Source organism: Thermobia domestica, chromosome 8, assembly GCF_964235325.1.
Source record: "Thermobia domestica chromosome 8, izTheDome1.hap1.1, whole genome shotgun sequence".
In the NCBI taxonomy this organism is placed as follows: Eukaryota; Metazoa; Arthropoda; class Insecta; order Zygentoma; family Lepismatidae; genus Thermobia; species Thermobia domestica.
In genome coordinates this window covers 252,612,644-252,625,655 of record NC_137461.1, presented here as the reverse complement: position 1 = coordinate 252,625,655, position 13,012 = coordinate 252,612,644, and the positions used below count along the sequence as shown (strand labels likewise).

Here is a 13,012-nt window from a genome sequence, read left to right as displayed (position 1 = left end):
ATCCGGGATTTTCTGAGGGGGAGCACCATAACTACCAAAACAACCAGTTTCATTGAAACTCCTAAAAGTGACATGTGGCAATATTTTTTTACACCTGACAACGCTCATACATAGAACTGGGGGGGAAGAAGGCCCAAGTGAAAAAAGGTCGCAAGTGAAATGCAGAAAAAATTGTTTTCTCTTCCTGGCTTTCTGTTTGCTTCCCTACTTGACAAACGTTATATTGTTTTGCCCCCCCCCCGTAGTATGTTTTCAGAAACTCAATGACTACTAATGCCATCTAGCGAGTGAAAATGAAGGCTAAAAATATCGAGATGTGAAACAATCACGGCTTAGAATACCAGATAACAATTATACACTGTGTTTAAGAATACCAGGTAGAAAAAAGTTAAGTCTATGTAATAATACCACAAACGTACGGAGGTACGTCAATGATGTTTATGTGCGACGTTATAAAAACGTACGCACGTACGTCCCTGGTGTGCAAGAGGTTAAAATGCAAACAGATATATTACAATCTCCGGTGGAGCTCATGCGTTTCTTGTCCCATGTTAAGCAGTAGGCCCTCGCCTCATATAGCCTCGGTGCTGAAAACGATACTAAACTCAAATCCAACAATTCAAGTGGATTATATAATTTCGCTACCTTGTAATAATACTAATAATATACCCTAACAGCACAATTACATAGCAGGCATATGCCTATAATGTTCCCTCAGGTACATGGGAATGTGCCCAGTATGTGCCTTATGTACCTATGAGAGAGAAATCACATGGATGGCAAGTAATAGTCACAGTCTATGTACGCCCCTAAGCAGATGCCTGACATGTACCTGAGGAACTTACCTAGTATGTTCTAGGTATGTTTTTCCCCATACCGTAAGCAAAAATTACTCCCTCAAAATACGTTAAATCGCCGTTATGCGTAATTTGTTTACATTCAGGTGAGACTAAAAACACTTTTAAAAAGTAAAAAAATAAAGTATTCTGGGGTGGCCGCGAACCACCAACCCTTTGTTTACCAGGCGCGTGTTCTTCAGACTTGGCCACGGATGCGATGAAGGAAATGACGCTTGTAGAGGGATAAAGGATAAATCCTTGGGGTCTTTTTAATTTGGCTAATTAGAGTGCTCTTGTAACCCTATATATTCGACGATGACCGTTTAGGATAAGATAAAATCCGCTCGCCATGTAATTTTATAACAAAATGACGCGCGTCTCTATTTTATTTCACGTTTCTTCCATATTCACTTTCAAATGATCGGCGACAATTGTCATCTAAAAAGTACAATTATTTATCCCTAACTACGTAAATAATTAACTGTTCACATATGTATGAAAGATTATCTTAATTTTTATTCATCAGTTATGTCGTCTTTCTTCTAAATTCATCTCCCAAATTTGACGCATTTGTTGCTTCTTTTTTCTAAGCGACTGTGTACTAGAAGGACAGAAATTGGAGCAGAAAGCGCGGGAAACCGTTGCATGTTACTGCGCATGAGTAAATGGAAACAGCTGACTGTCATTCGTGCGTCGCTGCAGATATCAATTATGTGTCATAAGTATCTGAAAAAGTATGCATCTGATGGAAGTACCTCGAACATGAAAGATATATATGTCCCAAGTGACGCAATAAAAAATTGACTATCACAGACAGTATGAAACTGAGCCAGGTATACAAATGCTACATTTGTGGTACATAGTCCCAAATATCAATTAGGTGTAACAAGCACCTAAAACTTTAGGTAGCTGAAGTACATACTTAGCACATGATTACCATATGTACCAAGTGTCGGGTACCTAAAAAGTAGCTGCGACACCTAAATGGCACGTGTCTACCACATCTTGTACTGTTAGGGTACTTTGCTTCTCTTAACAGATGCGCATCTTTTTCTATACGTTCAAACAATTTTTGCATTACATATCGAAACTGACAACTACATAGAATTCTGCTCTTGTTAGTTCACAGGTTGTTCCTGACTTTAGTATGTCATATCACGATCGATCAAAACTACGATATGATAGAGATGGTATTGACAGACAAAGTCTAAAATATTAAAGCAAAATTATTCTGAGACATAAGGTTGAAATGCTGGTTAGATAGGAAATAAAAACACAACTGTAGCAGTTTCTTCCTAAATACTAAGTTTCAGTCATTTTCAGAAGTCTGAGCACTCTATTGATGTTTTAGTATTTTTCAAATAAAAGACACTGTGTCCATACAAAACCATTTTATTGGACTCGGTTTTCAAAATAAAACATGTTGTTTATGTAAGAATACGAAAATTTATGGTCTTGGTGACAAATTTGTCGAGGGAAGCTGCTGGCAATAAACAGATAAGTAATGAACATACAACTAACAGCACGCTTCGTTTGATGATGCATCGTTCCGACGACACCTAATGGTATGTGTATGAACCCTCATCAGTAGTTGTCTCTTTACTTCAACGAACAGTTATATATGCTCCATTCAATCATGTCAAAACATGAGCAAAGTTGGATGCATATCTGTGATATGCGAAATTACCGTTCTTATTCGCGTGATCCAATTGAATGTTGTGAAAAACGTGCAAATACTTTAAAATTCGGATGAGAAACTGGTAACTAAGAATCGAAACATGTTTTCTAGTGGTTATTTTGAGAGGAGAGAATCGATTTCTGCGAAAAATCGCTCAGTGATCGAGAGGAACGGTGCGTCGGTCTCTTGAAAGCTAGTCACAAAGTGGTAAATAATACAGTGAAACGCACTGATCGTCCAAAAATAACAAGTGGGAAAACAAGCAAACGGTGGCCCCGCGTAGCGTAGTCGCTAACGCTCTCGCCTTTGGTGCGAGCGGTCCCGGGTTCGATTTCCGGTGGTGCCACTCGGTTGAAAAAGTGTACAGCCACCCTGAATGAGGTTTTCCTGGGTTTTCCTCATTCACACCAGGCAAATTCCGGGGTGGTACCTCACGCTTCCTTCCCTTTCCCCGGATAGTGTGCTTGCCGAGGGACGTCATTCCTCAAAACGTGACGGGCTAAATGACCATAGATAGTGAAAGCTCAGAAATCTAAATGCTAAATCCCTAAACAGGCAAACGGAACAGACGTTAGCCGCTTCGGAAGAACAAACAGAATTATGGAAGAGCCATTTCTAATCGGTATCAAAGAGGACAGTGGCCCAGTACCTTCAGATCTATGGTCTTGGGGTACGATTGGCAAAGATATCATTTCTTCAAGTAGCAAAATTACAAAAAAATACTCCTGGGCCAAAAAATTAAATAAAATAAAGACTGGAACGGTGAACAATGCAAGAGGGCACTCTGGATAGACGAATCTTAATTCCAAGTTTTCGCCTTCGAATGCTAGAAGTTTGTGCGTGGTCGTCCCGAAGAGCGCTTTGATCCTGACCCTGTAATGTCTACAGCAAGGCACGGAGAAAGTAGCGTCACTGTTTAAGAATGCTTTAGGACTACCAACATCATGATTTAATTCGAATTAATGGAATAATGGACAAAATCATGTTTTACAACGTTAGAAATAGAATTCCATCTGGAACGTGGATTTGGGGCAGTAACTTGGTACTACAGTAAGATTACCATCCCTTACATTCTTCCAAGCTACGCAATAATTATCTACAATGCAAAGAAGGCGCTTACGTCACCTACAAATGGAATAGTGCCCATAGTCACCGGATTTATTACCCATTGAGTTCTTGTAGGATGAACTTGACAGGGTAGTCCATATATAGATGCCAGAGAATACTGGAGGTCTTTGGAATGTTCTGAAGAGCTACTGGGATCGCATAGCTTCCTGAAGGATTAATTAATCAAATAAATGTCTGAAATTTGTGAAGCTCTTATCAAGGCTTGCAGTTAGCATTTCATTGAATGCAAATATACTCAATAAATTTGTCTCAGTTGCAACAGGACCATATGTTTCAATTTCTTTATATGAACAATTATGTTTGTTCTACAAATCAGTAATGTGCTCAGACTTTTGACAATGATTGTACATCGTTGGGTTCGTTGTATCCAGGATTCCTCTGATTTAAAAATGTATTTCTTTTTCCTACACTAACTTTAAAATACATTTTAAAATTGTGCAGGACTATATTTTTATTTACTTAAGAGACAGAAGAAATCGTGTTACGGGGAAAATTAAAACGTATAACATAAACGTGCCGGAAAATCGTAAAACTTATGAGAAAAACGTAAGATCTAGCACCCTTAGGCTTTACGTACTTGTAGGATTAAAAGGATATTAGTTACTGTTAGTACTCATCCTTCGTTTTAACGGATATAAAGAGGTAATAGTGACTCGATGTATCCGATTGTCCGTTATTTCCGAAAGTCTCCAGTGGCTTATGTCAACAATTACACTATGAAAGGAAGAGAAATAAGATGGTGCTGTATTTTAAGCAAATGTCTCATCTGACAGTCTACATTACCTGCACACTATAAATATGCAGTATAATAATAAAGTAACATCAACATGTCTTTCTTTAAAATTAGAGTTTTCCAAGTGAATCGGCTACTTAGGATTTTCCCCGCTGTTTCCGATATCCGTTAAGACCGAAGGGTGAGTGTGCTTGTATGTTCTTTAGGTGATTTAGTCCAATTATCTTGCTAAAGCAAAACTTTCTTTCCTCAGGCTCGATGAGAGATTGATACAGTTTGGTCGAACAGGCAGCATGGGAGAGTCAGAAGGAGGTGATAAACCCGCCGACAGCCCCGATACACGGTCAGCAAGCAACTTGACGTTGTCAGGACAGCAGACTCCACCGACTCCTGCGACCGCTGCATCAGTTACAGCAATGTCTTCCGTTCTCTCTGTTTCTGATGTTGCAGCAGCACTCACCGGTAGCGCAAGTGGAGTTTCTGGATTATTGCCTTTTGGAAGACCTCGTCCTGGAACTGGGCCCTTACCTCCACCCCCTGCTCCGTTGGCAGACACTCGGCGACGAATAGCTGAGGACGATTTGTCTTTACCATATAATCATTATAGGTGTCTGTCTCCAAGTGACTCTCATTCATCTCATAATGGTGGTAGTGGTAGTGGTGCTAGTGGCAAAGCCGGAGGCTGTAGACTTTTGAAACGACAATTCAGCTTAGATCGAGGAGACGATATTGCAGAAAGACGTTTGTACAAGCAGAATTCAGCAGGTGCGGTACCACATGATTTGGAAAGAATTGAAGAAGTGTCCTTTCCCTCTGGTGAAATCCCAATGCCTTCCCCTCCCCGGCCCTCAGCCCACGTACACTACAGGGTACGAGAAGTGTCTACCACTCCATCCTCAAGAATGTCCTCCATATCAGTGTCCGTAGAGTCACTCAACGCTGCTGCGAAGGTAGGAACTGCACCGATCCAGCCCACAATCTCAATAATCAGCAGACCGACTGCTGGAATGATAAACGCTGCAACTAAATCGACAATCGAAAGAACTACTAGCTCCTCGGGAGCATCAACACACAGTAATGATTATCAATCGTTCTCAGAGCATAGTCCTTGAGAGAAAGGGCTGTTGTATTACTTGTTTATCGTACCAATTAATTTATTATCACTTATTTATTTCCACAGAATTCTACCGCCGAAAAATAACATTGAAATGTATTCTTTCCACATGTATACTCGGAAGAGCAAAGATATACATGGCTGTTATTCATAAAACAAACTCCAATAGAGAAGTACTGTAAGTTAAATGGTTAAATTTCATTATCTTGCTAATTCCAACTCGTATGGTTTTGTCAATAATACACCAGATTGTGGAAGCTTAAATGCTGAGAATAAATCCTTACTTAATTGAATAGTATGGTGCTCTTGGGGAGTCATTTAGCTCATACTAAATACAACTCGTGAAATGTGTGCTAGAAATAGTACATAAAACAATTTGAATAGAATTTAAATGCATATAACTAGATTTATAGCTACGAAAGTTAATCAAAATAAATTAATTATAGCCAAATTCGAAACTAATTTTTGTGAAGAACTGAGAGTTCATATCTGATTTTATGAGAACAAAGAAATCATAAATTAAAGTTCTATTAGACTAGTGTGGTACCTTTTGGTAATCTATTGCTGAATTATTTTGAGAATTTTTAGTTTCTCATAAAACCTGGGATAATTTATTATGATTGTTTTAAATCATCATGTACCTACCAGTCAAAATCCTATTATATTTTTAATTCCTATTTACAATCTTGAGGTTCTTTTCTTAGTTTTTAACTAAAATATGTAAATTCAATAATTTCGGAAATTGTGTTACTTTAGAAATCATTGACTTTGGTCTTAATCCAATGGACTCTTGTCTAAATACTTCTGTTTTAAACACAGAGAAACCAGAGGCACAACACTGCAGCAAAGAATAAGCTACCTTCCAAATGGTTCTATAGTATGGTTCTGTTTCACAATACGATATTATTCTAATCCTGCATCATCTCCCTGCTGGTCTAGTGGTTACGGCGTGTGCTTTTGCTGGGAAGGGTCCCGGATTAGGTTCCTGGAGAGAAAACTTCAAATTTGAATGCACTATGGATGCACCTTAAGCTGTAGATTCACGTCTCGTATAATCTCCATGCTGAAAAGGACTTTCCATGTTAAACTCTAATCTGACCATCAAATCTAACTTGTATTTTATTGAATGCATAGAACTTGATGCATTTGGGGAACCGCTGATTCTTTGTTTTCCTAGTCGATTGAACATTGTGCTTCTAGTATACAACATCTTTTACTTTGAGTCTACATAAACTACACATATGTAAATCCTAGTATATATAACATCACAAGAGTCCATGTCACACCGCAACGTTTTATGAAACAGCTTAAATTAGATTCGAGAGTCCCTAATGAACTGTTTTTCGGAGCATATCAATTTTATACTTGTTAGGCATAGATGGTAAAAATTGGATCAAACTACAAGCAGTTTTTATTATTTAGATTATTTGTTATTATCATTGATTACGGAACAATAACGTGTTAGTAAGAAAACAGGAATTAATATTTTCATTGCTTGGTGGACAGAAATATCTTTTACATATTACTTACTGTGAATTAAGTTTTACATATTGCAATGCAAAATTAGGCTGCAGTTTCGTAAACTAGATTCTACAGTTATGTTTTACATTAACGGTTTGTCATTAAGTACTATCATACTGAAGAATCAATCTAGTATTGTGTATCTATGTACAGTCACGTCCAAAAAATTGAGTACTCACTTTGTTTTCGGAAACTATATAGCTTTATACATACATAAGTAGGGACTGTAAGGTACAAAACTTATATTTTTTGACTTTTTGAAGAACTTTTTGCAAGCACATTAGAACTGGAAGCTCTAAAATGAACTAATGATATTGAAGAATTTTGTACAAGAATGCGCGATAGTGAGAGAATAAATTAGTTGTGTTTCATACCCTATTAAGGACGTGCAAAAGTAAAAATCGTTTAGATCTGTACGAAATTGACCTTTATAATCATCAAATGAAGTTACATGAAATTTGATCTCTTAACAAAAATCAATGTACTAAATTCGTCTAACACACAACCTAACATGGAGTTAATTTCATAGTTTGTAGCTGAATATGTTTAATTTATCAGAAAGTAATGTATTTTAAGCAGGGGTAAAACAGAGGGGGAACGTGGGGGATACCGTCCCCATCTCCAATAAATATGTACGGCGTCCCCCCAGTTCCTAAAAGAATACAATGGGCAAAGATAGGCAGAGGAGCAGCGTGACGTCATGCCGCTACCTACCGTCCTACTGCCTTTTCAGATCCACTTTTATCCGTGATTTCAAGGTCATATATTCCATCTACTTTTCGGTATTTAAAATTCATCTAATGTTAGTAATTGCAAGTTATCATAGTGTTTCTTATAATACGTTTGTTTATATATAAATTTCAATTGTTATAATAGATGCAATATAAGTCTTTTCTTTAAAAACTATAAGATCACTTTTATTGGTATTAGTAAAATATTGCATTTTACTAATCTTCATGAAACATAATTCTCATTTGCATCATCACATGAAAAAGTATTTTTTTATAGTTTTAATACCATAAGTATTACATCAGTCAGTCACCAATTCGAATACTATTACGCAAATCAGCACAATGTAAAATTCACACCCTTCTCTATTTAAACAAAGCTGTGAACGTCCAGAAATAGACAAATAGTCATAGATAAAACACTATTTTTCCTAAGAAATTCAGATTATATTTTGACGTAACATTCCTTTCGTATGGCAACAGCGAGATAATGAGTAAATTGTATTGACTTTCACTTTTCCTTTGTCTTCTGTGAGTATACTATAGAATGGTAATTTTATTTAATTATAACAGCTGTCTTACATTTTACCTGCGCGATATTTTGAAGCAATTGAAAGATACAGCAAACATTAATATCTGTAACGCACAAATTTTATTTCTAAGAGAAATTAAACCAATATCTAACACATTTTAAAAAGTGAATTGTGTGTGACTTTACGTGGTTTGTGATTATGTATACGTGATATCAGTAACACATTTGTTTGCCAACTACTGTAACCAACATAAAGAACAGATTTGCAATAATGTTATGCATGAACATAATAGAAAATCAGTGTTGTAACTAACATGTATATTTCCCAACAGCATGATTAAATGTAATATGTAAAACCAAAACTAAATATTCCTTTGTACTATATGTTAAACCATCTTATGGTGGTGTAAACCATTTTTATAACATGAAAAGCTCAATTCTAACTGCTTTCCTTATTTAGATAGCTTGTGCGCTGTCGATGCTCTGAGCGATTGTGGTAGTTATTTAAAGAACAAGCGTATGCGATACATTAGTTTTATTTAATTTAATAGTTAACCTTACTTACCTAATACCACTCATGCAACTGGAAAATTTTATACTTTCTAACCTATTATAGTCACTTGTATGTACACAAATCATGTTATTAGTATCTTTGGAACGATATAAAAAAATCTCCTCGCAAATTACATCAAAAGGCAAATTACTATCTATGTGGCTCCAGAATATACTTGACAAATATTACGTCATATGAACCCCAATGTTGACAATTTTATTGTGTTACTAATGAGCAGTACTAATATGAAAATACATTTCATTTTCGTTCCAACGTGATACAATAATTGTATTCAATAAAGTGGCTATTTTTCAATGTTTATGACTTTCAATATAATGTGTACGGGTAGAATGTGCTACTGAGAAGTTCTAATGCTTTGTGATAATACCTTTATTTGCGGTAAAGCAAGTGCCAACCTAACATGTAGTTAAATCAGTTATAAGCTACTAATCTCAATCAAATCTATAACTTCTTAAATAACTATGCTATTTCTTACAATGCTCTAACTAGTTACGTATTGCTATAAATTTTTAAATAATCATCGTATTAAACTATTAGTACGTTAAAATTAGAATAACATATTTCAAAATAAATTATATTATAAAAGATTAATTACTATTTTATGCTTAATTATAATAAGTAGGATAGAGGCATATAAAGGAAGATTTAATAAAGTAATTAAAAGAATATACAACTTCTTGCTATTTACGACTTAATGTACAATTCTTGGAATATATTTTCATACGCATGTTATCGACAGAGTTTTATTTTTGAGTGTATTCATTGCGAGAATGGGTTTCGCTTTTTTAACGAAAAACTCAGAAATGGGATCGCTTATTGTTATTGTGATTCGAGTGTTTTCCAAACTCTAGCTTCAAGATAAGAGTTAGTATTTCGCACAAACAATAAGATCAAATGTAAATATTTCGTTAAGCTTTCTTCAATATCGTTTACACCTAGTTATTTAGTTCTCATTTTTATGTATCAAAAGATGTCCATATTTTGGAAAAGCTAATCATATTATCAGTAATATTCACTAGTTGAAGAATTGGCATTACTAAATTCCATTATAAACATTCCTCATCGCAGTATAGTTGAAAATGACACCACTACTTTTAAAGTAGTTTTAAAACGAAATGTTATTATTCAAGTCTATTAAAATATTTATCATATATGTAATTTTCATTTACGTCCTTATGCAACACTGGGGTTATGAAAAACGAAGCCTTCTATTAAAGTGAGGTCTGAACAACTACTAGGTTATTCACTGAGGCGTCATATTTTGAGCGTAGTTATGTAGTATCATGATCTCACCTTGATTTGAGAAAATATATATTAATTTCGTAATAGGGATTGGAAAACTAAAGACGCTTTCTTCATTAGGTGATGTTACGACTTAAAGTAAAGTATTTTAAGGGGAAATGTTATTTAAAACAGTAGATAAATTATTGTTATATATCAACTAAATTTTGATTCAGTTGAGGTAAAATTTCATTGTTCTATGGTTTAGTTACGTGTAATCTTTTCAACTGTTATTTAATTTTAATATTAGTATCACAGTACTTAATTTTACTGAATACAGTAAACGCAATGCGACAATCAGCTATATTGTTAATTACACCCGAAAGAAAATATAAAAGAAGAATGAAAATTATTTTACATTATCGAATAATTTCCTCAAGAAATTTTTAATCCCTATCTCTTAACTTAGATGCCTCACATGTCTATAGTGAACACAATGTCAGTTGCTAAATAATTTACATACCAAACAAGTTATGCGTTTATATATTCGTTCCCAAACATTATGTAATACTCATTCTAGTGAACGTAATACCACACTTAGGTATACCGAAAGTTCAAGTTTAAATATTTGTATAATTATATGTATTTATATAAATTAAATTTTATATTCTAACAAAAATATATATTTCTTTCTACCTCATGATAATATGTACAGTATGGTAAATATATTATTTTCAAAATTATTGTCGAATTACATGTAGGAGCATCTTCTGTGATGTGTAAATTTACCCATATAATTACGTTTAATGACACTTAACTCCAATTCTACCAATTAATTACCTTTAATTTTGCACATAAATTATCAAGACTTATGTACTACTTACATTTAATTGTTGTGGTCCTAATTTCTTGGAGTACGTGTTGCATTTATTAACTGGTCCATTTTTTCGTATCTTCCAATAGTGTGATTGTAGGTGGATATTAAAGTGTATTTTTATGCATATTGCATGATCAAGCGTGGCGTGTTTTAAAAATATCAGAATTATCGCACATAAAGCATTTAGTAGGTTACTGGTCTTCAACACATATGGACAATCATTCAGGGTTGACTACTATACTATTATGGATATATAGCTTGTACTTCAAAGATCCTTTATAATAATTCTGTAATGATAAACTTATTCGGATTAAATAAAGAGTATAAATAGATATTCGAAAATTTCAATAGAGTATAAATATTCGAAACTAATTGTTTTTCGCTTTTTCTCTTTAAACATCTAGTATATGTTAATAGATGTTTAAAGGGATATATATATATATATATATATGAGAAAACCAACACCATTATAGAATGTGTTTTGCAGCAATGCTATATAGTATAACTAACAAATATGTAGCAATTAATCAATTAAGACAGATTAATTGTTCATAAAATGCAAATGGCAATAAATTTTGCGTTTGATTTAGGTGATATATGTATGATTATCTTAATAAATACATGACTTAAAAATGAACACGTAAGCTTTCGAAACATTACGTTATGAAGGCAACTTCAAGAAGTTATATCAGTAATAAAATATATCTGTAAATCAATTACACTGCTCCTTGAGATGACTTTCTTGCTCAAGTTTATGAGTATTTTATTACAACAGTAGTAATGATATAGTATTATACCAACAAGTATCATTGGTATTATGCTACACTTTCGGACTGAATAAGATTATTGAAATAAGTAAGTGACAAATAAAGATTACTATTACTTTTCGTAACTGAAGAGTATTGATATGCCGTCAAGATCACAATTTTCAAAAAATAAAATATAAACTAACATATAATCTATGTTAAAGTAAAGTTTCAAACACAACTGCAAGAGTTTCTGGCGGTAAAGAAGAGAAAATGTTTCAAAATTGACAAAACAATACGATATTGCTTGTTTTGATCTTTCGTTAATTGTTAATGATTCCAACCTTCTTATTAAATGTTCATAAACGTAAATGTTGTGATTATTATGTATTAAATATAAGTATACAAATAAAGGCCTACATACAATTTTAAGAGAAAAAGAAACAAGTTGTAGTAATAATGTTAGTAATTTAAATGTGCGTTAAAACAAATCATGTACTTTCCAACAAGTGCTCACATTGTCTACCTGTATAACCTCCGATTGTGTGATCGTTCTGTACATATGTGTATATATATAAATTATACTGATACATGTACATACATAAATAGTAAGTTATTTTTAATGTAGTTGAACAATGTATTTTGTTTTACAATAAATCGATTAAACGATTTAATGTTTTAATATTTATTTACACTTTAATTATATTATCTTCTTTACCTAATTTTACTGAATTATTATTTTAATGTGCAATAGAGTAACCTGTAAACACTGTAACCGACGGTCATAAGGTCCCTACAGCATGTAATGTGGAACCTCTTGTTTAGGGTAAATTGTGCACCATAAGTAAAATACTTATACATAAAGATAGTACATACAGTTGTGTTCCTCAAACATATGAAGTCCAGGTCCACAGCTTGATAGTTAACATACTGTAGACGTCTCATATAATTTACGCCTTCACGTAATAACTAAAAACCGCCAATTATGAAAAAGTAAAGTATCAAAAATTCCAGGAAAAATGGCCAAATAAAAAGTTAAAATGCCGAAACTCAATAGAACTCCAGATAAAATACACGAATGAACACCGTGATGACCGTAAACAAGGAAAACGAACTCAGTTCATATTAGGTGAAACTTACCTTTTCATTTGCTAAAACAGTATGCCATGCTAAACATAGTACACTTCCAATTGCAATGTATGATAAACATTTTCTTTAGTTGTCCACACATAATTTATGTCGTCTGTCCACCAAGATATTCTTGAGCTCTGAAACAATTGTTCAATATCTATTGATGTGGCAGGAGCATACTTGAAACACA

General features: G+C 34.0%; 1 protein-coding gene across 1 annotated transcript in view; it reads left to right on the top strand.

Annotated features, from left to right (window-relative positions):
* LOC145693547 (retinal guanylyl cyclase 2) overlaps positions 1–12,652 on the top strand; it is a 980,145-nt gene extending 967,493 nt beyond the window's left edge. The window contains exon 21 of the mRNA XM_081769634.1: positions 4,632–12,652. Coding sequence (XP_081625760.1) covers positions 4,632–5,490 — 859 coding nt within the window. The 3' untranslated portion in view covers positions 5,491–12,652. The remainder of the gene's footprint in view (positions 1–4,631) is intronic.
* The last annotated feature ends 360 nt before the right edge of the window (positions 12,653–13,012 follow it).